General features: G+C 41.8%; 1 protein-coding gene across 2 annotated transcripts in view; it reads right to left on the bottom strand.

Moving 5' to 3' along the window:
- The window catches only part of RAPGEF4 (Rap guanine nucleotide exchange factor 4), a 209,667-nt gene extending 182,038 nt beyond the window's left edge, over positions 1-27,629 (bottom strand). For both annotated transcript variants that reach the window (XM_038751184.1, XM_038751185.1), the window contains exons 1-3: positions 27,418-27,629; positions 5,399-5,541; positions 2,219-2,307 (exon numbers count right to left, since the gene is read on the bottom strand). In XM_038751184.1, the coding sequence (XP_038607112.1) occupies positions 2,219-2,307; positions 5,399-5,541; positions 27,418-27,482 (297 nt within the window). In that variant the 5' untranslated portion in view covers positions 27,483-27,629. The remainder of the gene's footprint in view (positions 1-2,218; positions 2,308-5,398; positions 5,542-27,417) is intronic.
- Between the last annotated feature and the right edge of the window lie 309 nt (positions 27,630-27,938).

The following is a 27,938-nucleotide window of genomic DNA, read 5'->3' as shown; positions in this document are numbered from 1 at the left end:
TACAGTGCTCTGCACACAGTAAGTGCTCAATAAATATGATTGATGATGATGATGATGATGATTTATTTATCTTGTACATATCTATTCTATTTATTTTATTTTGTTAATATGTTTGGTTTTGTTCTCTGTCTCCCCCTTCTAAACTGTGAGCCCACAGTTGGGTAGGGACTGTCTCTATATGTTGCCAACTTGTACTTCCCAAATGCTTAGTACAGTGCTCTGCACACAGTAAGCGCTCAATAAATATGATTGATTGATTGATGTGACTGGCTTTTTCATTAAGTATAGAACAAGGAGCATTCAAATTTCCAAATTTCCAAATAATGGCTCTTTTCTGTGTTTTCATAAACACGTAGAAAAATAAAACATTTGAAAAAGTGTATTAAATAATGGTGGTAAAAAATCTGTGCCTCTAACAGATGAATCCTCAATTTTTCTATATTCTCACACCGCCCTCTTGTGATAGATTACAGATTTGCAGGTCTCTAGCAACCGACATAAAATTCCATTTGCAGAACTGAAAAAAGTTTTTAAACTACCAAGTTCAGTTCCCCAAGTTATGATTAGTAATAAATGTTAATACATATCATAATTATTACTAGGAAGTAAGACCAGGAGTAACTGCCTTAAAGGATAGGGCCAAGGACAAGTCTGCTACTTGTGTTTTGGGGAGAGTGAAAGATAGAGATGAAGTGATAGGGAAAATCATGGGAGAAGATGATCAAGTCCTCATATAGTGGGAAAGTACTTATTTATTAATAATAATAATAATAATAGTATTTATTAAGCGCTTACTATGTGCAAAGCACTGTTCTAAGCGCTGGGGAGGTTACAAGGTGATCTGGTTGTCCCACGGGGGGCTCACAGTCTTAATCCCCATTTTACAGATGAGGTAATTGAGGCACAGAGAAGTTAAGTGACTTGCCCAAAGTCACACAGCTGACAATTGGTGGAGCCTGGATTTGAACCCCTGACCTCTGACTCCAAAGCCCATGCTCTTTCCACTGAGCCACGCTGCTTCCCAAGTAAAGGGAGATGATAAGGAAGGGCTTTATTCCCGGTCACTTAATAAAGTAGGTTCCCCAGATGAAATTGAACTAGGTCTCCCAACTCTCAGACTGCTGCTCTTGCCTTCTCCCTGAATTTCACTGCCTGAAAACTTTTTCCTGATAAGTACAACAGACCTCAGAAGTGGTCTCACGTCTCCCTATGGGATGTATTTTCCATGTTTGACAGCCCCAATTGACAGCTGGCAATTGATGGAGCCGGGATTTGAACCCATGACCTCTGACTCCAAAGCCTGTGCTCTTTCCACTGAGCCACGCTGCTTCTCTAAGGTTTATTAAGATTTATTAAGAACTTTCTGTGTGCAGAGCACTGTACTAAAAATATCAGCAATAGTTATTATTAATAAGGATTAGTAATGGTATTTGTTATGTAGTTGCTACATGTCAAGTACTGTTCTAATTGCTGAGGTAATCCCATTGGACATATTCGCTGTCCCACTTTGGGATCACAGTCTAAATTGGAGGGAGTAGGATTTGATCCCCATTTTATGGATGAGGAAATTGAGGCACAGAGAAGTTATTAAGAGGTTATTTCCTGTCCAAGACGAGTCAATCATATTTATTGAGCACTTACTTTGTGCAGAGCACTGTATTAAGTACTTGGGAGAGTACAATATAACAATAAACAGACACATTCCCTGCCCACAGCAGACAAGTGGTGGAGGCACGATTTATATCCAGGTATGCTTCTCCAACACTTCCGCATATTTGGAAGCAAGACCTAGGGTCATTTGGCAATATTCTTCTAGACTGTGAGCCCACTGTTGGGTAGGGACTGTCTCTATATGTTGCCAACTTGTACTTCCCAAGCGCTTAGTACAGTGCTCTGCACACAGTAAGCGCTCAATAAATACGACTGATTGATTGATTGATTATTCTTAGCACACCACAGATCGGGAGTGACAATATGAGGAGATGTCATGGGGGTAGTGTAAGGCCACATGGTGGAGATCATCATGTGAGAAGAATTTTTAAGTACACAAATATATCATTTTCAGTGGTGTAAGATTAAGAGCACACACCACACACCACTGACTGAGAGAACAGAGTGCAAAATCCTTTTTTTTTCTTTTTTTTACAAGTCTCCCCTTCCCTCCCCTCCACCCTGGAGATTCAGTAGAAATGATTTTATAGCATAGTTGCGGCTTTACCTGGTGACTGCTCGTCTCTGATACTTTAACATCCAAAGATCCTGCCAAGACAGCATACCAATTTGTTCCGATATCACCCTGGCGAAACACTGAAAAGATGGAACATTAGAGCACATTAAATGCATGCTTATTTTATTACTTTGGTGCATTAGGTCATGAGTTCTAATCCCAGCTCTGCCACTTGTCTGCTGTGTGGCCTTGGGCAAGTCACTTAACTTCTTTATGCCGCGGCTACTTCACCTGTAAAATGGAGATTAAGACTGTGAGTCCCAAGCGGGACAAGGACTGTGTCCAACCCGATTTGCTTGTATCCATTCCAGTGCTTCGTACAGTGCTTGGCATATAATAGGCACTTAAATACCACAATTATTATTATTAAGTTCATGCTTATTTTATTACTTTGGTACATTTGTTTTTCATATGTTGCTAATGTACATAGTAGTATTACTAGCTTAATAATGAAGGGTTTTGGGGTGGATTTTTTGGTGCTTACCCATCACCTTATTTCTCTACAAAGAATGATAAAGAATATATTACCCACATCTGTCTACCCATGAATCATTAAATATGAAGGAAAAATTGGGGTTAGGATTAGGGTTAAGAATAGGGCTAGGGTTAGGTTTATGGTTAGGTTTAGGGTTAAAGGTAGTGTTAGGGTTACAGATATGGCTAGGCTTGGGGTTAGGATTAATATATAAAAACCTGGATAGCAACTTGTGATGCCTAATGAATGGCTTTAAAATTTAACTCTCTCCTCTTTGTGTTGCTTACCTTCTGTTAGAGATCTTTAGATTATTTACTGCTCTTTGCTCAGTTGGGTCTAGATCTCAGAATGTAGGAATGATCTCACTTGTGAATTCTGACCCTAATTTTGTTTTGCATTTGCATTATTAGAAGACCCAACTATGGAATCTCTGTAAAATGGGCAGTTCTTCCCAGGTCATGTAACGAATGGTATTCAGAAAGCAATTTGAAACATTTACTCTAAAATCCATATACCAAAAGGAATGTTCCATTAAACACCCCTGGCAAACAAGTACCAATTTGCCAATTTGTACTTCCCAAGCACTTAGTACAGTGCTCTGCACACAGTAAGCGCTCACTAAATACGATTGATGATGATAATGATGAAGTACCAAATGTCCTTATTTTCCACCCATATTTTTGCATCGAGAATCAGAAGTACTGAGTTCAAATGACTCCTTTATATTCCCCTGATACTTTTTTGCTAAAAGGTAAAAGTTCTCTCACACCTAGCCATCAGTACAAGCTTCTGAAGAGACAGTAATTCTTGGCCAGATTTCCTGAATGCCTTGGCAGAGAGGTACTGTGGGAAAACTAAGAGTGACATGAATAATTTACTCAGTCTTGTCCAAGCTAAAATCTGAGCAACTCTCTCATTTATAACTGAAAGCTAACACTCCTTTAACTCATCCCCTTTCTTCATGGTATGAACTCACTTTTTAGCCCTTATTGAATGCTTTGTTGAGATTCTCTGATGTGCTTCTCAGCCCCTACTAAAACGGATCAGATGATTTAGTGGTGAGCATGTTTGAGAAGTTTAAAAAGAAAAAAAAAAATACCTGGGGACCCAGATCAAATAGAAAACAAAGGACAGATACAATTACTAAAATGGACTACTTTCTTTTGACAAACCAAATAAACTTCTTAATGTCTTCAAAAATGTCCTTCCAGTGGAAGTGAAATTTTCTTCTGCTTACTCATTTTCTGCTCACCAGTCTTCCTTCTTTGCCTAATTTATTTTCGATGATGCAAAAACTCTCTCCTTTTCCCTCAAGCACACTTTGATGCTTTGGCACATGCTTTTTAAAATAATCTGGCATCTCCCCTTTCAAGTAGGCAAAAATCAGCTGTCTCACCTAAAAAAACACTGGGGCACAAAATGGCTGAGCAATTTTCTCTAAACACAGGCCAAGCCAAGTGCAGACAATTGGAACCAAGTGCTTTCCAACATTAGTCATGTCCCCTGATGTCCACTCCTATTATGAGGGCCAAGACCTATTTTTCCCAAACCCACTATTCAAGGTGGAGTTACGTTGGACCGTAATTTACCCTACCGGAGGGGAATGTGACTGAAGGCTCAGTCTAGGTGTCCGTGTGGTTTTTAATCGAAGATCAAACTGAACTCTCGAGTGTGACGATAAATTGGAAATGGGTAGAGAATTTAGCTTTGAGGGGGTCCACTGTCACCTAAGAGGCCTGATAAATCTCAAACTTTCCTGCTACTTATTACTACTGAAGCTTTTTCATTGTTTTTTCTTGAAAATTAATATTTTGTGTAAGTGCACTGCCTTCCCTCAAACTGAAAAAGCCTTGAGAGTAGGTTGTGTCTTTCATAATTTCTCTGTCATTTCCCTAGTGCTCGGCAGGTTGCTGTAGCATGTGCTGAATAAATAATTGATCGTGTTAAATGTGTAAGAGGTTGTCTGAAAATCCAGTTAGAGCTGATGTGCCCTGCCCATGTTCCCATGGTTGAAAATTGGTTAAAATGAATCAACTTCCCCTTCCAAGATAAGCATTTCATTAAGCGTTTTATTGACTTGAAAACTTCTGCCATTGCATGGATTGGAGTGTAGTGATTACCTGGATTTAAATAGCAGCTTAATAATCATTTAAGATGATTGTATTATCTTCCTTTAAAAGTCCTTTTCAACTTGGCCTGCTTATTTGTATTGTCTATCCCTGTCAGGGCCAATTTTATCCAAAGCTCTCACAGAAAGTACTCATAGAGGAAATATTTAGTTCAGTATTAGTGAAGCCTCTGGGACTGTAACAGCCAGGGTGAGGTGGGTAAAGGGGCAGAGGGAGGGTCAGAGGACAGTGGTGTTCCCCTCCACAGCCTTCTCCTCCACTGAAACCTAAACTTTTCTGATCAGAAATTCCACATTGCCTCACTCCAGATACGATCATTTTTTTTAACAATTCTAAGCCTCATTTGGGAAGAGACTGTGTCCTACTGGATATCTTTTAAGTCCTCAGTGTTTAGTACAGAGCTTGGCACACAGTAAAACCTTAACAAATACTGCAATAATTATTTTTATTGTCTGTATGTCACTGAAGGGCCACTCTAGCTGTACGAATAATCAACCCCCAGAGAGATGCTGTACTCAAGCAAGAGACCAAGTAAGCAAAATATACCAGTGGAATTAAATTTCTTACATGTGATTCCTTTTTCCAAATTTTCATAGTAGCCACAAAGACAGATTTGGTGAAGAAGATTTGGGTGAAACTTTTCAAAGGCTTTAACATCTTTCAGTCGGGTGAAGATAATATCCACATCTTCACTGGATCGCTCCAGAGGTCTGCAAGGAAGACATAAAACAATTTCACAAAGGTCAATGGTTTGTGCAAAATGGCAACAATATCCAAACCTGAAACAAAGGGTCTTCCTTGCATTAATAGCTTAATCTTTACCTTTATAGAAGCCCCAAATTTGAGGGGCTGGGCCATATGGCTTCTGGAAAACCCTTCCAAATATACAATTTGAAGATATTACATAAAATAGAGTTGTTTTTATTTGGGCCAAGCTTGCCATTCCTCATTGAACTTTGGGATCCAGAGAAGTCAACTTAGTGAAAAGAGGTCAGTTTGATATAACCCAAAAGCAATGAGATAACCAATATGATGCAGCACTAATTCCTTTAATCCAGTGAAGCCCAGATTGAGCCCCATGTAGCAAGATTAAATTCCCAGAGATTTCTAACTAATGCCTGTTTTATCCTAATCTCTACCCTCAAACTACTTCATTCCTGCCAACTGGTAAAGTAACAGTCAGTGCCGCAGCATCAGAACATTCCCAATATCCAATTTAGCTACTAGCACCTAGGTGATCTCGTTTCGGTTTGGAATCGGAGACATTTCTAATATTCATTCAATGGTATTTACTGAGCACTTACTATGTACAAAACACTGTACTAAGTTTTTGGGAGAGTACAATAATAGGTATAACTGGTAATTTAATTGAAAGCTGCATTTTTGATTACTATTACTTCCTATGCTCCAATAATCCAGCAAGATGCAAACAGAGAGGAGAGTCCAGGCACCCCAACTACTTTGCGTTTTATATTTCCAACTTCCTGTTATGCCCCTTGACCTCTCTTACTCCCCTTTTGCTCCCATCCCATTTTTCTACTCATATAGGCAGGGGACTTCCTGCCTTCCTGAGTAGTCCTGCCTCTGTCTCCTGTCTTACTCTTTTGCATTCTTCATATTCTTCTTCTTTGTGATTCAATCAGGACTCCCTGCCTCCAAGACGCTAATATGGCCTTTCCCCATTTTTTCCCTACAGAGCCTTGAGAGGGATATTAATTATTCATCATAATAGCTATAGTCTTTGTCCCATAAATACATTTGGGGTCAGAGGTGTCCATGGTGACACAGGAAAAGGAGGAGAGTTCGTTTATATTGATTACTTGCCGTTTTCAGTTTGAAACTCTGGAAGATGTCTATCAAATCAATAGCCCTATGTTTTGTAGGCCTCTGGGACTTATTGACTTTCTCAAAGTTCTGCTTACCAGCTGCCCTAAGAATGAGATTGCAGTATCATTCAGTGACAAATGATTTCTTAAACATAGGAGACCATGTTTCTCCATTAAGAATGGCACTTCAAAATTTTTCAGGGATCATCTTATGAGAAAAAGATCTCCTCGGGGAAAAGAAAAACTTTACAGGAAAATGGTAAACAGAGTTACGTATCTTGTTAAATATCACATCTTTGCAACAATTAGCATGAGTGTTCTTTTTCAGTTCAGGAGAGAAGCCTGGTATCAAATCAAATCTAGTTTGAAAAGAGATTGGTTTAAAATGAAGGAAATACATTTTTACACCATGGGTACTAAGCATATATGGAACTGGGCCAGCAGAAGTTATTAATAAAATCAAGAAGGAATTGGATTAATTCCCTGATAGGAAGTCTATTATGTGCTAGTGATGCTAGATAATATCATGTTATGATGGTGATGTCAGAGTGGGCAACTAATCAATCAGTCAATCGTATTTACTGAGCGCTTACTGTGTGCAGAGCACTGTACTAAGTGCTTGGGAAGTACAAGTTGGCAACATATAGAGACAGTCCCTACCCAACAGTGGGCTCACAGTCTAAAAGGGGGAGACAGAGAACAAAACCAAACATACTAACAAAATAAAATAAATAGAATAGATATGTACAAGTAAAATAAATATAGTAATAAATATGTACAAACATAGATACATATATACAGGTGCTGTGGGGAACGGAAGGAGGTAAGATGGGGGGGATGGAGAGGGGGACGAGGGGGAGTACTTGTGCTGTTCCTCTAAATAGCCTGATATCATATTTGGGCAGAGTGGGATTGGGTAGACTGTTGACCTTTCACTAATCATTCAGTCATATTCACTGAGCTCTTACCATGTGCACAGCACCGTACTAATGCTTGGAAGACTACAGTATAACAGACACATTCTCTGTCCACAGTGAGCTTATAGTCTAGATGGGGCAACATACATTAATATCCATAAACAAATAAATAAAAGCAATTCTTGTGGGATTTGTTAAGTACTTACTAGGCAAAAAGCACTGTATTAAGCACTGGGGTAGATACAAGATAATCAAGTTGGTCCCGATGTCTGTTCCCCCCAGTCTCACAGTCTAATGGGGAGGGAAAACAGATTTTGAATCCTCATTTTACAGATATTGAGGCACAGAGAAATTAAGTGACTTGCCCAAGAGAACACAGCAAGTGGTGGAGTCAGGATTAGAACTCAGGTGCCCTGATTCCCTGACTCTTGCTCATTCCTCTAGGCCAACGTCCTTCTCGTTGCTTACACTCTTATGTAATTGAGCCCAATCCATGGTATTTATTGAATGCTTACTGTGTGCAGAGCTCTATAAGCGTGGCTCACTGGAATGAGCACGGGCTTGGGAATCAAAGGACGTAGGTTCTAATCCTAGCTCCGCCACTTGTCTGCTGTGTGACCTTGGGCAAGTCACTTAACTTCTCTGTGCCTCAGTTACCTCATCTGTAAAATGGGAATTAAGACTGAGTCCCACATGGGACCACCCGATTACCGTGTTTCTATCCCAGCGCTTAAAACAGTGCTTTGCACATAGTAAGCATTTAAAGACCATCAAAATGATTATTATTATTACTAAGTGCTTTCTATCAGAGTAGTCAGACATGCCTTTGTTCAAGCCAATAGCTAATCTAAGTGTATTTTTAAAATTCTTTATAAAATTCTTAATATACTATAATATACTTAAGTAGGATCTGAGACTATATGCTGGTTGCAAAACAATATTAGGTAGCAAGTCTCACCTCTCAGCATAAGCTGGCTCAAAAAGAAAGAATTCCCATCCATATTAAATATTTTGAAGATTGCAATTTTAACAAGATAAATGAACTGCCATTATTAATCAGAAATATCATTTCTATTTTCTCCTGATGAAGATCTACCTAGTAATTTAAGAGCTGATAACCATTTGGTCTAAAAGTTGTCAGACTCTAAAACTTTAATCCAGGCTACAAAGCACCCCTTGAATTTATTTGTGTCAGAATGATGGTGCGTGTGCAGAAAGAAACAGTAATCTGGAGAAGTGCTGTACAAACACTGTTTATATTTTCCATTTTCATTAAAATTGAACTTGTCACCGTCTATTATTTTAGCCTCAGATGATTTTCTCCAACCCCCAAAATAAAGGATGTCAAAAAGACAGTTGTCCTGTACTATACCTCCTCCAATCAACAGCCTAGTTAACTGGCATTTAAGCCCACCTTCAATGCCCAGGTGGGAAATACAGCAATATTTACAGCAGAATATAAATACAGAATATAAATACAGCAAAAATACAACAGACTCTAAAGCACTCAATCACATTGCCCCCTCCTTCCTCACCTCACTACTCTCCTACTACAACCTAGCCTGCACAATGGAACACCCTCTCTCTTCATATCCTACAGACAATTGCTCTCCCCATCTTCAAAGCCTTATTGAAGGCACATCAATCAATCAATCAATCAATCGTATTTATTGAGCGCTTACTGTGTGCAGAGCACTGTACTAAGCGCTTGGGAAGTACAAGTTGGCAACATATAGAGACAGTCCCTACCCAACAGTGGGCTCACATCTCCTCCATAACTGTAATTTTGTTATTCGTATTAATGTCTGACTCACCCTCCAGACTGTAAGCTCACTGTGGGCAGGGAATATGTCTGTTGTTGTAGTGTACTCTCCCAAGTGCTTAGTACAGTCCCTAAAAAGCATTCAATAAATACAAGTGACTAAACCCTCTTATTTTTCTTCCACTCCCTTTGGTGTAACCCTGACTTGCTCCGTTTCTTCATCTCCCTCCCAGCCCCACAGCACTTAGGAATATATCCATAATTTATTTATATTAATGTCTGTCTGCCGCCCTAGACTGTAAGCTCATTATGGGCAGGAATGTGTCTGTTACATTGTACTCTCCCAGGCACTTAGTTCAGTGCTCTGCACACAGTCAGCGCTCAATAAATACAATTGATGGAATCTCAGTACTTCTAAACCAACTCCTGAAATGCGTCAGTGCTGAGAATGAAAGCTCTAGACAGCAATGGGATGTGTGCAGATGACTTCAGAAATCAGGTTACATTTAGAAACAAATATTCCGTTTAGCACTCTGGCTTTTCTGTTTGTCAATGAGCTTTCAAAATCATCACTCAGAGCCCAGGAAGTATGTATAAAATTCAAAAGATGTTAATTCCACTAGAAAGGAAGCAAAATAGATTCCAGCTCCCTAAGCTTTTTTTTCCTACTGAAATGTCTTTCAAAGTGACTAGGCATTTTGGCATTCTTGTTCTTCAGGAAAGGTAGCGGAAAACATCAACAGCTAGAGGTGTATTTGATACCCCAAGTGTTCATGAAGTCAAATTATAGATTGTACAAATGCTGAATTTCCCTCTGCCCATCTGCCAAGCTAGCTCTCTTCCTCCCTTCAAGGCCCTACTGAGAGCTCACCTCCTCCAGGAGGCCTTTCCAGACTGAAACCCTTCCTTCCTCTCCCCCTCGCCCCCCTCTCCATCGACCCCATCTTTCCTCCTTCCTTTCCCCACAGCACCTGTATATATGTATATATGTTTGTACGTATTTATTACTCTATCTTACTTGTACATATCTATTCTATTTATTTTATTTTGTTAGTATGCTTGGTTTTGTTCTCTGTCTCCCCCTTCTAGACTGTGAGCCCGCTGTCGGGTAGGGACCGTCTCTATGTGTTGCCGACTTGTACTTCCCAAGCGCTTAGTACAGTGCTCTGCACATAGTAAGTGCTCAATAAATATGATTGATGATGATGATGATTACAGATTGTACAAATGCTGAATTTCCCTCTGCCCATCCGCCAAGCTAGCTCTCTTCCTCCCTTCAAGGCCCTACTGAGAGCTCACCTCCTCCAGGAGGCCTTTCCAGACTGAACCCCTTCCTTCCTCTCCCCCTCGCCCCCCCTCCATCTCCCCCATCTTTCCTCCTTCCCTTCCCCACAGCACCTGTATATACGTTTGTACATATTTATTACTCTATTTATTTATCTTACTTGTACATATCTATTCTATTTATTTTATTTTGTTAGTATGTTTGGTTTTGTTCTGTCTCCCCCTTCTAGACTGTGAGCCCGCTGTCGGGTAGGGACTGTCTCTATGTGCTGCCGACTTGTACTTCCCAAGCTCTTAGTACAGTGCTCTGCACACAGTAAGCGCTCAATAAATACGATTGATTGATTGATTGAATTTATGCCTGTTGCTTTATGTATAGAGAAGAATGGGGCTCTGAGGATAAAGTGTGGCCCCAGACACACACTCTGTAGTTTTGGCTCCCAGCTAAAAGTTTCCAGACAGGTTTCATTTCCACCCATCACCTTGGTAGTAGTTGCTATCATAGCTGCCCATATCTGCCAGCTATTTTTCAGGATTCCCACTGGGCCTGCCTATTTATTCATCAAAAGCTCTAGGTGGTTTCTTCAGTCAAAAATCCTTCAACATTTGATAGCATAGGCCCAGCAGGCAGATGTGAGACGAGAACTCTGGTCTCTTGATTCACAGAGCTATGCTCTTTCAGCCGAATCAACTAACAGGGCTAACGGTTTATCACCAATAACAAACATTTTATTGGCTGCACCATGAACGCAGCATTCACACACTTCGTTACTACTGTTTTCTGTGCTGTGCGGAGGGCAAAGCAAGAACGCCCCAGTTTGCTAAAAAACTTCGGGGAAGGATTTCAAGAGGCTTCTTCTCCCTACTGCCACCACAGGTTCTCTCGTTCTATACAGCACCTGTATATATGTATATATGTTTGTACATATTTTTTTACTCTATTTATTTATTTATTTTATTTGTACATATCTATTCTATTTATTTTATTTTGTTAGTATGTTTGGTTTTGTCCTCTGTCTCCCCCTTTTAGACTGTGAGCCCACTGTTGGGTAGGGACTGTCTCTATATGTTGCCAATTTGTACTTCCCAAGCGCTTAGTACAGTGCTCTGCACATAGTAAGCGCTCAATAAATACGATTGATGATGATGATGATGATGAAGTCCTCCATTCCGGCCAAAAGCAGGACCTTGAATGGGCTTTTCAGGTGGCAGGATGGAATTCTGTGGCCATCCCACCCATTTCAAGTTATCTATTCCCATTAGGTAGGGGTAATTCTCGGTATACAAAGCAGGAAGTTTTCAATATGACTCGAACTATACCTTGAATTATACTTTTCCAAGAATTATATGCAGGAAAATTCCTTCTTTTTTCTTTCTGCTTTTTCATATTTGTTAAGCGCTACGTGCCGACAACTGTTCTCTTATGACTTAATAGTATTTATTAAGACCTACTGTGTCCAAAGCACTGTACTAAGTGCTTGGGAGAGTACAAGAGAAGCAGCCTGGCTCAATGGAAAGAGAACGGGCTTGGGAGCCATGGGTCATAGGTTCGAATCCCGCTCCGCCACTTAGCTGTGTGACATGGGCAAGTCACTTCACTTCTCCGTGCCTCAGTTCCCTCATCTGTCAAATGGGGACTGAGACTGTGAGCCCCACATGGGACAACCTGATCACCTTGTAACCCCCCAGCGCTTAGAACAGTGCTTTGCACATGGTAAGCACTTAACAAATACCATCATTATTATTATTATTATTACTACAAAACAGTTAGTAAACATGATAGCTGCCCCCAGGGAGTTTACAATTTAGTGGAGGAGACAGATACGAAAATAATTACAGATAAGAGGGAAAAGGAGCTATGTATATTATTGTTATTGCATTTGTTAAGCACTTACTCTGTGGCAAACACTGTACTAAGCTTGTCAGGTTGGGCACAGTCCAGTAATAGGATATGCAAAATATGTACATAAGTGCTACAGGATTTCGATGGTCATTACAGGGTTAGAATAAGGCAGCATGACCCTTTGGCTAACTGTCAGACCAAACCATGGGCAGAAGGCCTCCCAAGGCTAGACCATCTGCCTTTGGAGAGGCGATTGCATATCCCTCATAAAGCAAAACACAAATTAGCCAAACATTGGTTAAAAATAATAATAATAATAGCATTTATTAAGCGCTTACTATGTGCAGAGCACTGTTCTAAACGCTGGAGAGGTTACAAGATGATCAGGTTGTCCCACGGGGGGGCTCACAGTCTTCATCCCCATTTTACAGATGAGGGAACTGAGGCCCAGAGAAGTTAAGTGACTTGCCCAAAGTCACACAGCTAACTGGCAGAGCTGGGATTTGAACCTGTGACCTCTGACTCTAAAGCCCGTGCTCTTTCCCACTAAGCCACGCTGCTTCTCTAAAAATATCTGAATGTCCCTGAACACTAGCTGAAGAGCTCTATTTGTACTATTACTTGGCACAACATAATTTTCAAATCTGCATTCTGATCTGCTAATGTCAAGATATCACCTCATATGAAAAAGTTGTTTGAGATAAGATTCTTGGTAGTTATTCGCATTAAATATCCTGATTTTTGAAAGTATCCTCTGCATTCAGGGGCATCCTTACCATTCATTCATTCATTCAATCGTATTTATTTTTTTTAATGGCATTTATTAAGCGCTTACTATGTGCAAAGCACTGTTCTAAGCGCTGGGGAGGTTACAAGGTGATCAGGTTGTCCCACGGGGGGCTCACAGTCTTAATCCCCATTTTACAGATGAGGTAACTGAGGCACAGAGAAGTTAAGTGACTTGCCCAAAGTCACACAGCTGAGATGTGGCGGAGCCGGGATTTGAACCCCTGACCTCTTGACTCCAAAGCCCGGGCTCTTTCCACTGAGCCACGCTGCTTCTCTATTTATTGAGCGCTTACTGTGTGCAGAGCGCTTGGGAAGTACAAGTTGGCAACGTATAGGGATGGTCCCTACCCAACAGTGGGCTCACAGGCTAGAAGGGGGAGACAGAGAACAAAACAAAATATATTAACAAAATAATTAGAATAAATATGTACAAATAAAATAAATAAATATTTATTTTTATATTTACCATGTGCTGGTTCAGGGCAACTGCCCTGGGCTCAATGCCCAAGGGGAACTCACTGGTTCCAATAAGCAGGATCTCATCTTAGAGTCCATGTGTTGATTGTGCTGGCTAATGTGCACACTCGAAGGCCAACCAACACCGAATGCAGAAGCCTGAGGCTTGTTCTCTGGGGAGCCAGGAGCTCTTCTAGGGCAACTGAGGCTCTGGAGCACCTCCCCGGACCAATGGGTTATCTCAGTTTCCCCATCATCCCCATCCACTGAGCCACGGAGAAGCAGCGTGGCTCAGTGGAAAGAGCACAGACTTTGGAGTCAGAGGTCATGGGTTCAAATCCCGGCTCTGCCAATTGTCAGCTGCGTGACCTTGGGCAAGTCACTTCACTTCTCTGGGCCTCAGTTACCTCATCTGGAAAATGGGGATTAAGACTGTGAGCCCCCCGTGGGACAACCTGATCACCTTGTAACCTCCCCAGCGCTTAGAACAGTGCTTTGCACATAGTGAGCACTTAATAAATGCCATTATTATTATTATTATTATAAGTCCTTTCTGACCTTCCTCCTAGATGGTGCCTTAAGTCACGGGCATGGGAGATAGGAGGTCATGGGTTCTAATCCCAGCTCTACCACTTGTCTGCTGTGCGACCCTGGTTAAGTTCACTTCTCTGGGCCTCAGTTACTTCACCTGGAAAATGGGGATTGAGACTGTGAGCCCCACCCGATTTGCTTGTATCCACCCCAGCGCTTAGTACAGTGCCTGATACATAGTAAGCACTTAACAGAAACCACATTATTATTATTATAAAAAGTCATCCACTCACTAGAGCACATATAAACCTGTAGCCTGGGTTCCCTCATAGGGAAGAGATACTCAGCTATTGTTACAAAGCTCCTTGCAATTTCCATTCTCCTAGAGTTTTGCCTTCAGTCACACAAGTGAGTTAGTTCTCTTACAATTCCTAGATTGTGATGCCTTGTTCAGCTTCACTGTATAACCCTTGCAGCCCTTGAGGGGGGAAAAAAAGCAGTAAAAATGATTTAAAAAAATAAAAGGAAGTATTTTTGGGTGGCCATTAAAAGAATTAGTCTCTCACTTTACAGTAGGCTCAGTGGAAAGAGCACGGGCTTTGGAGTCAGAGGTCATGGGTTCAAACCCCAGTTCCTCCAATTGTCAGCTGCGTGACTTTGGGCAAGTCACTTCACTTCTCTGGGCCTCAGTTCCCTCATCTGTAAAATGGGGATTAAGACTGTGAGCCCCCCGAGGGACAACCTGATCACCTTGTAACCTCCCCAGTACTTAGAACAGTGCTTTGCACATAGTAAGCACTTACTAAATGCCATCATTATTATTATTATTATTGCACACCACGTTGTCAGGCACTTGGGCAGCATTTGACTTTTACACCCTTTGGTTTTTAAACATCTGTTGTGCGATAAACTAATGTGGTTTTAGCCACTATCCCGATGAACTGAACCAGAAAACCAAGGGTTCTAACAACAGGGAAAAGACAAACCAAGGATTTCTTTTCAAAGACAACCAAGTTTCTCCAAGATATTTCCGGTGACAGGGTAACAGCTTTGACATATGTTGTTTATTTGCTAGGCACTTGCCAACTCTAGCTCTATTGATGTACCGTTTATAAGTTTCACCACAGTCTGCATGCTTCAGCTGTGATAGTTTGCTCCCTCATTGTCAGTACTTACCAACTTGCTGTCAATTCCCTGTCTCTCCTCCCATCTGTTACATGTAAATAAACTGATTTTCTGCATATTTTCCATGCCACTTGTGCCCTCTGCACTCTGCACCTCCTCTACCTTGCTTTCCCCTTTCTCTTGCATGCACTCCTCCCTTGCCTTCTTCCATTTTTTATGGTATTTGGTTGTTGTTTTTTAATAGTGTAAACTATGTGCCAGGCACTGTACTAAGCACTGGGGTAGACACAAGCTAATCAGGTTGGACACAGTCCATGTCCCACACGGGCTCACAGTCCTAATCCCCATTTTACAGATGAGGTGAGGTCCAGAGAAGTTAAGTGACTTATCCAAGGTCACATCATCATCATCATCAATCGTATTTATTGAGCGCTTACTATGTGCAGAGCACTGTACTAAGCGCTTGGGAAGTACAAATTTGCAACATATAGAGACAGTCCCTACCCAACAGTGGGCTCACAGTTTAAAAGGTCACATAGCAGACAGGTGGCAGAGTCAGGATTAGAACTCAGGTCCTGTGACCTCCAAGCCCATGCTCTTTCAACTAGGACACACTACTTCTCTACCTGACTGAATCGATAGATTGACTCAATTAATGGTACAGTGCTCTGTACTCAGGTGTCTAAACCTAAACGGCATAAGCACTTGTGCAGTTTGGGACAATTTATAACAAATATATTAAAAAGTTGAAAACTGAGACCATCAACAACAAAAGGAAGTTTTTCTCTTTGGTATTTGGATAGTCTTCCCAGCAACCTGAATCTCAAAAGAAGAAACTAATGCATGTAGAGGAATTAGAAAAAAAAGCCACACACACTTTCAGGGCTGCAGACAAAATTGATACCACCAGCATTAACAAGTAAACAGCTAAACACATCCTTGAGAACAGCATCACATAATTCTTTGTCTAATCACACTCAGTTATAAAATCTGGGCTGGCAGTAATTTCCATTTCTAAATATTTTCATAAAACATCTCACATTAAGTAACACGGACAAGCACTTAGTACCATTCTCTGCACCCAACAAGGGCTCAATAAATACCAACGGACAAGGACACTGTCTAATCTGATTATCTTGTATCCACATCAGCATTTAGTACAGTGCTTGGTACACAGTAAGCACTTCACCAGTACCATTATTATTTTGAAGGTTTTATGGGCCACTAATCATAGTTAAAATACATCTCTTGAGAAGGAGCACTGCCTAGTAGATAAAGTATGGGCCTGAGAGTCGGAAGGACCTGGGTTCTAATCCCAACTCTGCCACTTGTCTGCTGTGTGACCCTGGGCATGTCACTTCACTTCTCTGTTCCTCGGTTATCTCATCTGCAAAATGGGGATTATGACTGCTAGTCCCATGTGGAACATGGACTGTGTCCAACATGATTAGCTTGTATCTACCTCAGCTCATAGTACAATGCCTGGCACATAGTAAGTGCTTAAAGTACTTTATTATTCTAAAATAAATATCAACATAAATTTTTTGAATTTTCTATAAAACGTATAGTTTCTTCATGGGATGAAAGAGGAGAAAGATGTAAGGAAAAATTTCCTCTCATCTTCTGGGTTCTTCCAAAGCTTCACAACTAACTCAATTCCAGGGGAATAAAAGCAACATGTGCTCTCCTTCAGTCTCTCTGCTTGGGTTCTTCCTCTTCCTCTAAGCAGTATTTAATAAGGTATTTAATAAGGCATTTGTTAAGTGCTTGCTACATACCAAGCACTGTTCTAAGCACTGGAGCATTATTCCAATGACCATGGCCCTCATTCATTCATTCATTCAATCATATTTATTGAGTGTTTACTGTGTGCAGAGCACTGTACTAAGCACTTAAGTACAAATCAGCGACAACTAGAGACGGTCCCTACCCAACAACGGGCTCACAGTCTAGAAGGGGGAGGCAGACAACAAAACAAGTAGACAGGTGACAATACCATCACAATAAATAGAATTAGAGCTATATATACATCCTTAATAGAATAGAGTAGTAAATATGTACAAATAAAAGAGTAATAAATCATCAATCGTATTTATTGAGCGCTTACTATGTGCAGAGCACTGTACTAAGCGCTTGGGAAGTACAAATTGGCAACATATAGAGACAGTCCCTACCCAACAGTGGGCTCACAGTCTAAAAGGGGGAGACAGAGAACAAAACCAAACATACTAACAAAATAAAATAAATAGGATAGATATGTACAAGTAAAATAAATAGAGTAATAAATATGTACAAACATATATACATATATACAGGTGCTGTGGGGAAGGGAAGGAGGTAAGATGTGGAGGATGGAGAGGGGGATGAGGGGGAGAGGAAGGAAGGGGCTCAGTCTGGGAAGGCCTCCTGGAGGAGGTGAGCTCTCAGCAGGGCCTTGAAGGGAGGAAGAAAGCTAGCTTGACGGATGGGCAGAGGGAGGGCATTCCAGGCCAGTGGGATGACGTGGGCTGGGGGTCGACGGCGGGACAGGCGAGAACGAGGTGCAGTGAGGAGATTAGCGGCGGAGGAGTGGAGTGTGCAGGCTGGGCTGGAGAAGGACAGAAGGGAGGTGAGATAGGAGGGGGCGAGGTGATGGACAGCCTTGAAGCCGAGAGTGAGGAGTTTTTGCTTGAGAATATGCATTTAATTTTACACCTCCTAGCTACCAGTATCGTCTTTTCTCGAGTGGGAGACGTCTTGAATTATCACCCCGCCCACGTTGAGCTCCATTCACTTCAGCCGCCCCAATCCATCCAATTCTTTTCCCAATCCCAGTCACTGCTTGTCCTGCCCTGACCCCCAGACTGCAGGGGATGGGGCCAGCCTTGTGTTTGATTGATGTTGCCTTGAGGCAGAGCTGCGCTGGTACAGCACTTTTGACGTGGGCAGTTGGAATGGGTTCCCAGAACCCTCAAACACATTGGGCAGTGCTCCAACTGCTGTATCGGAAAGAGGGAGAGGCGGGGGAAAACTAGGGGCACTGCCATGGAGACCCTGAGACCCGCCAACTTCTGACTAGCTCAAGTTCTGACTAGCTAGTCCAAGTTCTGACTAGCTAGTCCAAGTTCTGACTAGCTCTAGTCCAGCCCTCAGCTTTGGGGCCATAGGGTTGAACAAAACCCAAGCGGGATGCTTGCCCTGAATAGCCACTGGCCAACGGGGGGGTCCTTATGATACAACCGTAATTCCACTTCTACACTAAGTGCACTTAATTTGACTTATTTTTAATGGCATTTGTTAAGTGCTTACTAAGTGCCAGGCACTGTAATAAGTGCTTACTTTAGTTCAGGAAGATTTTAATCCAGAGTCGTTTGAAAGCTGTGTTTGATTATCGAACTATAATTACAAATATAGTCTATATAGAAAATAATATATCGTCAATTCTATTGTATTGTTCCAACTGCTTAGTACAAAGGTCTGCCCAGCAAGCATTCACTAAATATTGCTGATTTTGATATCTTCTACTCATAACTTTTTCTTATTTTTTTGCCTTTTCTTCCTGTCTCTATTCCCCATCCTCATCTCAGAACTGTTTGATTCATTTCCCCAACTCATTCATGGATTTCTCTCCCACTCTCTGAAATGTTTTCAGGCCCAAACATCCTTCAGGATTGGTTAACTCCAAAATTTCATATAGGGACTGTTCAGGGTCTCCTTTTCCTCCAATTACTTTCATCCCATATCATTTTTGGTTCTTGGTACCTCTTCGGTCTCCTTCAAATCAAGTCCTGCAATGTAAAACTTCCACCTACGCAATGTCTGCCCGCCTATTTTTGGGTTGCAGTTGGAGTTTAAGCATCTGCTCAAGACAGACAGGAATTCAGTTCCTAAAAATCACTCTCATAGCGGTTCTATGAGATCTAAAGGAGTAAGGCCGATAGTCCTGCAAATGGAGAAGCCATTTCTGTGCATCACCATCATCATTGGTGTTTATTGAGAACTTACTGTGTGCCTGACTGTATGCAGAGCATTGTACTAAGCACTTGGACAGTACAGTACAATAGATATGCTCCCTGCCCACAATGAGCTTCCAGTCAAGAGGTAGCAGCAGTGCCAGTGATTGTCTAATCCTCTACAGTACAATAAAGTCTATGGAGAAAAAGAAAGAAAAGAAAGTCTAGAGTAGTTGATTCATACTGGAAACCCCAAGGGGCTCCTTTGGTGTGAGCTCCTTGATGATAGAAACTATATTTTCTATTTGTTCAAGGGAGTGGAAACTCAGTTAGTGCTCTGGATTAGGACAGGCCTGCTGAGATGTGATGGATCACTGCTTCAAATGAAGGTTGCCCCTTTAAACCTGCACCCACTGATCTGACGATGGAGAAATCTCCAAATACATCTGGGCAAGAGATCCAAGGTGGGATTGTCTATTCCCACTCAAAGCAGACGCAGAAGCAGAATCTGAAATGTTGGCTGGCATGGTCAGAAACCAACAGCAGTTACAGACATTCTTCTCCATTTAACACATTATACAGTGCGGAGCATAATGATGGAATCTCAGAACAGATGAGTCTCTATTCTGAGAAATACCTGCCCTTCCTCCCTTTAAGACTGGGAACCCCACAGAGGGCCAGGACTGTCCTTGACCCAATTATCCTGCAACTACCCTAGTTCAAAGCACAGAGCCTGGAAATTAGTAAGCACTTAACCAATAGCACCAGTATTATTAATCAGTCAAATTAATGCCAAGCCTAACTAATGCTAGCCCAGTGTTATTTGCTCTCCTGATTACCTTGGATCTATCCCTGTGCTTAGCACAGAGGTTGGTCCCTTATAAATGTTCAATAAATGGCACCCTGACCAAGGAAGTCACATATGTGAGAAGCAGTGTGGCTTAGTGGAAAGAGCACGGGCTTGGAAGTCAGAGGTCATGGGTTCAAATTCTGCTCCACCACTTGTCAGCTGTGTGACTTTGGGCAAGTCACTTAACTTCTCTGTGCCTCAGTTCCCTCATCTGTAAAGTGGGGATTAAGACTGTGAGCCCCTCGTGGGACAACCTGATCACTTTGTATCTACCCCAGCGCTTAGAACAGTGCTTGGCACATAGTAAGTGCTTAACAAATGCCATCATTATTATTATTATATGCCCTTGGATCGATTCACTTTAAGTACTTGATGTTCACCAGACCTTCAGCCCCACAGCACTTATGTACATATCCATAATATAATGTCTGACTCCTCTTCCATAAGATCCTTATGGGCAGGGAACATGTCTACCAACTCTGTTGTTGTCTACTCCTGCCCTTAGCTCAGCACTCTGCACACAAAAGCTCAATATATACCACTAACAGGATTGATGACATCAGGACCAAGAACATGAATGAACTGATTAATAATGATTTATACCTCTAATTTATGTATATATTTATTACTTTGAGACAGTCCTTATTTTCCCACCCCTAGGAATAAAATCACTGAGAGATTATGTTGTACTTTTGCTGTCCACAGCCTAATCCTCTTGTTTTTCGTTTAAAACTGGGTTGGATTTCCACTATTTTCTCTCGGACAACCTCAGTAAAAAGATGGGTGGCTTACATTCTTCTCTTTAGAATTAAAGTAGGGGTCCAGTTACTCTGAAATAGGCTCATGAATTCATTTAAATCTGTGCTATTAAATCCTGCAAGAACTAACAACACACCGTGTGAACAGAGTAGAGCTAGGGATAATTTGACCATATTTGCAACTTTTGCCATGCAACAGGTATTAACAGAATGTTAATGGGAAGCTTGGATAGGAGAGAAACCTTGTTTTACCACATTGGATTCAACAGGAAAAATGCAACCCTATTATCAAAACTCTTGTCATATGATCCATGAGTCTCTGGCTAATTTTATCATTCTTGTTAACAGCAGATCATGTTTGCTACAAGTAGTATACTGGGGTCTAAATGATAGACATTTTGCACCATCAGAGAAATGAAGTTCCTTTCAAGAGGCATACATTAGTCACCAAAATCTGCTGAGTTCAAAGAACCCCCTAAAGTCATTAAATCAATGCACAGTAACACAACTGAAAGCAGTAGAGTTAGAGGCAATTGAGATAATGCAAAATTCAATTGAGAGAATGATAAGAAAGCATTATGAAACAGATAAGCAATAATTACAAAGGGCTAGAATGCAACACACTTAATTTTAAAGAATTGATTTAAAGCCTGATTTTTTAAAAATAGGACCCTTATTTAGGTCGTGACAAACCTTTATGCAATGACCTGCACATTTAAATAATAATGAAAATTAAAATAATAATAATGGCATTTGGTAAACACTTACTATGTGCCAAGCCCTGCACTAAATGTACGGGTAGATACAAGATAATCAGTTCAGACACAGCCACTGTCACACATGGGGCTCACACTCTGAGGAAGAATAGGTATTTAGTCCCAGTTTAAAGATGGGGAAACAAAGGCCCAGAGAAGTTAAGTGACTTGCCCCTGGTCAACATTAAAAGCGCTATTCCAATTCTAAGGCCTGTGAGCAAACAATGGAGGGAGTGAAGTTCTACTTCATCACCTATCTTTATATTAATTCATTCAATCGTATTTATTGAATGCTGCGTGCAGAGCACTGCACTAAGCGCTTGGAAAGTACAAATCGGCAACATATATAGACGGTCCCTATCCAATAATGGGTTCACAGTCTAGAAGGGGGAGACAGACAACAAAACAAATAGACAGGTGTCAATACCATCAGAATAAACAGAACGATAACTATATACACATCATTAATAGAGTAATAAATATGTACAAATATACACAAGTGCTGTGGGGAGGGGAAGGAATCATTATCTAAGTATTTATTGAATTTCCATTCTACAAAGGACACTATTGGATATTACAATACAAGGGGTAACCAGTAAGGATAAGATGGAGTCAATCAGGACACAAGTGATGTTCAAATGAATCTTGATGGAAAATATCAGAGCCTTCACAGACAGCAAGTAAATCCTCAAAATGTAAGAGTGTCTCTATCCTAAATATGCTCTGATACTGCAGCGCTTTTCATTACATATCCTATAGATTTTAAGAGAATGTTACCCAGAAACAACAGGCTGGATGCATTCCTATCAGAAGATGCACCTAAATCAGGAAACCTGCAAGATGTCCGGGAACCGAGAGGCTACAAATAAGGTGATATAACAGTAAACTCCAGGTTTGAAAGCAAATGCAAAGAACATAAATACTCCTTTACAGTTAAAAGGCAAAGTTCTGAAACATTTCTCAATTCACTTACAGGCAGCTTTTCTCCAAAATGAAAACATGAAAGTCCATGGCAATCTTGATTTCTCAAGATAACAAGTTATGTACAAGATCATCTGAATGGTCAAGGATTTTAGGAGACAAACTTTGTTAATCAAAAAATCAAAGAATAATAATAATGGTATTTGTTAAGCGCTTACTATGTGCAAAGCACTGTTCTAAGCGCTGGGAAATAACTGTCAGGAGTGGGATTCGAACCCACGCCTCCAGGAGAGACTGCGACCTGAACGCAGCGCCTTAGACCGCTCAGCCAGAAACCAGCAGAATTACTTTTTCAAACTTTGGCCTAAAAGACACCGACCAGAGTCAAGCAAGTATAAAAGACTTGAGTGAGACAACCTTGGATTCTGCATCTCTGGAAACCTTGAAAAAAAAAATAATAACAAAGCCATCGATCCAAATAATTTAGAGTCAATTGTTTTCCTCCCTAGAGGGAGGAGGCTGGAACAGATCATCTTTTGATGTCCTGTCTAGTTCTAGTATTCTTGGCCCTTCCCAAACTTTTTGGCAAAATTTTCATTCAACCTCCCCATGCCAGGAAAAATGGGAACAGAGCCTAAGACAGGAAATGCATCAGTAGCTGTAACAACTGGGCAGCACCAGCGTGAAGAGAAGCAGCGTGGCTTAGTGGGCAGAGCACGGGCTTGGGAGTCAGGGGTTATTTGTTTATATAAAAACAATTTACTTGTTTTACATTCAATTATTTAATAATCTATTTCATCCGGAACAATTTGCAATACCACCCAATATATCTTTGCTCTTCCTCCTGCTCCCACAATATGTAAATATTTTTTATCTGCCTGTCTCCACTATTTATTGTAATCTTGAGGTCAAGAAATGTGTGACTTGCTTCTGTTGTACTCTCCTAAGTGCTTAGTACAGTGCTCTGCACTAAAACAAAAAAAAAATCAACCGATTGGTTTGCTGGAAAAAGTTTACAAATTATCAAAATTGTCTTTAAATATAAAATTAAAATGTTAAGAATGAGAACATAAACAATGGAGAGGAAAGGGAGCACAGAGAACGGTAGATTTGAGGAGAGACTAGAGATCAAAGAAATCATCATCATCATCAATCGTATTTATTGAGTGCTTACTATGTGCAGAGCACTGTACTAAGCACTTGGGAAGTACAAATTAGCAACATATAGAGACAGTCCCTACCCAACAGTGGGCTCACAGTCTAAAAGGGGGAGACAGGGAACAAAACCAAACATACTAACAAAATAAAATAAAATGCATGTTGCATAAATGCAAAATCCTAAAATCTATCATTCTTCTTGAACCAAAACAATGGGAGAAACTGCAGGCTCTTTGGATAAAAACAAAAGATGTAATTGAGTATAGCACATCCTTTAAACTGAAACATTAATATTTAAAGAATTCATCAGCTGTTTGAAAGATCACAACATTCTTGACACACCAGGAGAGCCAAGTTTTATGGTTCAGCCTGTGATCTGTTCTGACATTCAAACATGTCAGTCAAGTGAAGCACTGCAGGTTTTGTGGCTAATACAAATAACCAAAAGAAGAAGATTGTCAACTGTTCCTTAGATTCAGCTGGATTCTTTAATGAATCAATCAATGGCACTGACTGCGAGCTTACTATGTGCAGAGCTCTGCGCTGAGCGCTTGGGAGAGCACTTTGCAACAGAACTAGCAGACACATTTCCTGCCCATCCATGGAAGTCTGTATTGCCCATCTCTTGCCCTAACAACCAAGGAAAATTCATATAAGATTGTGTGAAGAGTTTCTAAATGAAAAGTTACAGGAAAGATGTTTAAGATGTTCAGGAAAGATGCTTATGAGAAGCAGCATGGCTCAGTGGAAAGAGCACGGGCTTTGGAGTCAGAGGTCATTGGTTCAAATCCCTGCGCCGCCAATTATCAGCTGTGTGACTTTGGGCAAGATGTTTAACTTCTCTGTGCCTCAATTACCTCATCTGTAAAATGGGGATTAAGACTGTGAGCCCCCAGTGGGACAACCTGATCACCCTGTAACCTCCCTAGCGCTTAGAACAGTGCTTTGCACTTAGTAAGCGCTTAATAAATGCCATCATTATTTATGTTCAGTAGGTCATGAACTTACTCTGAAACCATTAAACTATTTAATTTTTTTAAAAGGGTAGATAATTTATTATTGTGAATGGCCATATCAGACTAATAGCTCCACATCCCTGAAATCAAAACTTAAGATATTTTTCAAACAGAAAATTAGTAGCACTAAAAGACAAGGAAAAATTCAGGTTCAAAAACGATTGAAAATGCAAGGTGTTTTCACACCTCTAGGTGATTTTCCATGGATTTTACGGGGGCCAAATGGCACCCACCGATTTACTATGAGAAACAAAATAGATTCTCAGGTGCCAGCAGAGGATGAACCACACATGCCCACAAATGTAAGCTCTACTACCTATAAAACCACTTCCCTAGAAAGGAGTAATAGCTGGACTGTGTTTAGATGTATTCATCAAGGACAAGAGGCTGATTTGCCTTTTCATCTTTTGATTCATCTTTCCTGAACTATTACATTCAGATTACTTTCCACATTAGCAGTCTATTCATTTTAAAATCCTCTTAGTTCCAGTACATAATTTTGGATGATTTAACTAGTACTTCGGGTTTTTTTAGGATTACATGCAACTTTTCTAATATTATTATATATCAGTTTAAACACAAATACGGTGTTGCCTGCCAAAATTCTAGCTAGTTCAGCCAAATAAAATCAGCACCACACCTCGGCTGTTTAACTTTATAAATGGTCAGCTTTTGCTACTTCAGAATGGCTTGATTCTTCACGGACGAAAATAAACCATTGAAAAAATCTTCAATGTCAGGTTTGAATGATTTAGCTGTGACTGCTGGATTAGTTATAAAATCTCAGTATGGCAGAGTGCCTGATACATCACACTACTATAAATAGAGATGTTATGCGATAGGAGGATGACGTGAAATATTCTGCCCCTATCTCCTCGGTACTCTGTGAAATCCAGAAGTGGTTTCTTCGGCGAGATTCCTCGCTCCGTTTCTAAAAGTTCAGATGCAACCCGCTTTAATCAGTGTAATGAACTCTAATTGCTAGCCCACTGGGTAATGTTTACTGCTAAACCTACAATCTGGTCAAACAGAAAATTATCCTGTCAGGGGTTGGGAACAATCACAGCAATCCACGGTGAACACAGCACCCTCTTTCTAAGGCTCGAATTGGACGTTGAGATGGGATTTTGATTTTATTTTGGGTGAACGATGGGTCTTCTCCAGAGGATGCAGAGGTAGGAGACGGGCAGGGTCAAAGCCAAGTAGCCTTGTTCCCATGTGAGCCAAGGAGATCTTGTGCAGGGAGGGCCAGACCAAGACACGCGTCCCTTCCACTGGGTTTTGCACAGTCCTTCAGTGGCACTGAATGGGCGCTCACTATGTGAGATGGGCTTTTGATTTTATTTTAGGTGAACGATGGGTCTTCTCCAGGGGATGCAGAGGCAGGGGACGGGCAGGGCCAAAACCAAGTACCCTTGTTCCTATGTGACCCAAGGAGATCTTGCGCAGGGAGGGCCAGACCAAGACACGCATCCCTTCCACTGGGTTTTGCACAGTCCTTCAGTGGCACTGAATGGGCGCTCACTATATGAGATGGGCTTTTGATTCTATTTTAGGTGAACGATGGGTCTTCTCCAGGGGATGCAGAGACAGGAGACAGGCAGGGCCAAAGCCAAGTGGCCTCATTCCCATGTGACCCAAGGAGATCTTGTGCGGGGAGGGCCAGATCAAGACACGCGTCCCTTCCACTGGGTTTTGCACAGTCCTTCAGTGGCACTGAATGGGTGCTCACTATGTGCGAGGGCACTGTACTAAGTGCTTGGGAAAGCATTCCACAGCAGAATAAGAAGGGAACACAGGTTCCCTGACCATGGTGAAGCTTTCCAAGCAGGGCAAGGGGCTTCCAGCTGTCTCCTCCACCGGCTTCAATAAAAATGTTCCCCTGCATCTGTGGGGTGAGGAAAGAACCCCCAAATCCACCCAATGATTTCCCTCGTCCACGGGCTGCCAGGTCGAAAGAGCGAGGGAAGGCGACCGCGGTCAATCAATCAATCATATTTATTGAGCGCTTACTGTGTGCAGAGCACTGTACTAAACGCTTGGGAAGTATAAGTTGGCAACATATAGAGGCAGTTCCTACCCAACAGTGGGCTCACAGTCTAAAAGGGGAAAACTTAGAGGGGAAAGCTCGACCCCCTCCCCAGCCGGGGGAGATGCTGGGCCCCCTCGCCATTCCGCTCTCACCCCCAAACCGCTTTCCCCGTGGCCCTGCGCACCCCTTTTTTGCGGTCGGGTCACTCATTCATTCAATCGTATGTATTGAGCGCTTCCTGTGTGCAGAGCACTGTACTAAGCGCTTGGAAAGTACAATTCGGCAACAGATAGGGACAATCCCTACCCAACGACGGGTTCGTTCATTCATTCAATCGCGTTTATTGAGCGCTTACTGTGTGCGGAGCACTGTGCTAAGCGCTTGGGAATGACAAGTCGGCAATATATAGAGAGGGTCCCTACCCCACTACGGGCTCACAGTCTAGAAGGGGGGGACAGAAAACAGAACAAGTAGACGGGGTTCACAGTATAGAAGGGGGAGACAGGCATCAATGCCAACAAAATAGATTGAGAAATACAGAGGTATACCTAATGATGGATAGATGGTGATAGATGATAAATAGATAGAGAGATCTCTCTCCCGCGGGGCCGAGGGGAAAAGATGCGGATACCTTTTATCCAGGCAGGCGATCCACTCCGAGGAGGAGGAAGAATGGGCAGCGTGGGCAGCGACCATGTTGGGCGACGAGCGCTGACCTGCTCCCGCGGCCCTCACTGCTGCGGCGCCCCGCCCCGCACGGCGCCCCGCACGGCTCCTGCGGCCTGCGCGGGGAGGAGGAGGAGGAGAGGGATGGGAAAGGGGAGGGATGGGAAAGGGGAGGGATGAGGGAGGGAGGGAAAGGGGGAGATGGGGAGACGAGGGAAAGGGGGAGATGAGACGAAGGAAAGGGAGAGATGAGGAGACGAGGAAAAGAGGAAGATAGGGAGATGACAGGAGGAGAAGGATGGGAAAGGGAGGGATGAGGAGGGGAGGGATGGGGAAGGAGGGAAGGAGGGATAAGAAGGGGAGGGAAAGATGAGGATGAGAGGGAAAGGGGGAGATGAGGAGACGAAGGAAAGGGGGAGATGGGGAGATGAGACGAAGAAAAGGGAGAGATGAGGAGACGAGGAAAAGGGGGAGATGAGGAGATGA

This window comes from Tachyglossus aculeatus, chromosome 9, assembly GCF_015852505.1.
Source record: "Tachyglossus aculeatus isolate mTacAcu1 chromosome 9, mTacAcu1.pri, whole genome shotgun sequence".
NCBI lineage: Eukaryota > Metazoa > Chordata > Mammalia > Monotremata > Tachyglossidae > Tachyglossus > Tachyglossus aculeatus.
Note: the sequence above shows the minus strand (reverse complement) of the source record. Positions and strands in the feature narration are given on the sequence as shown.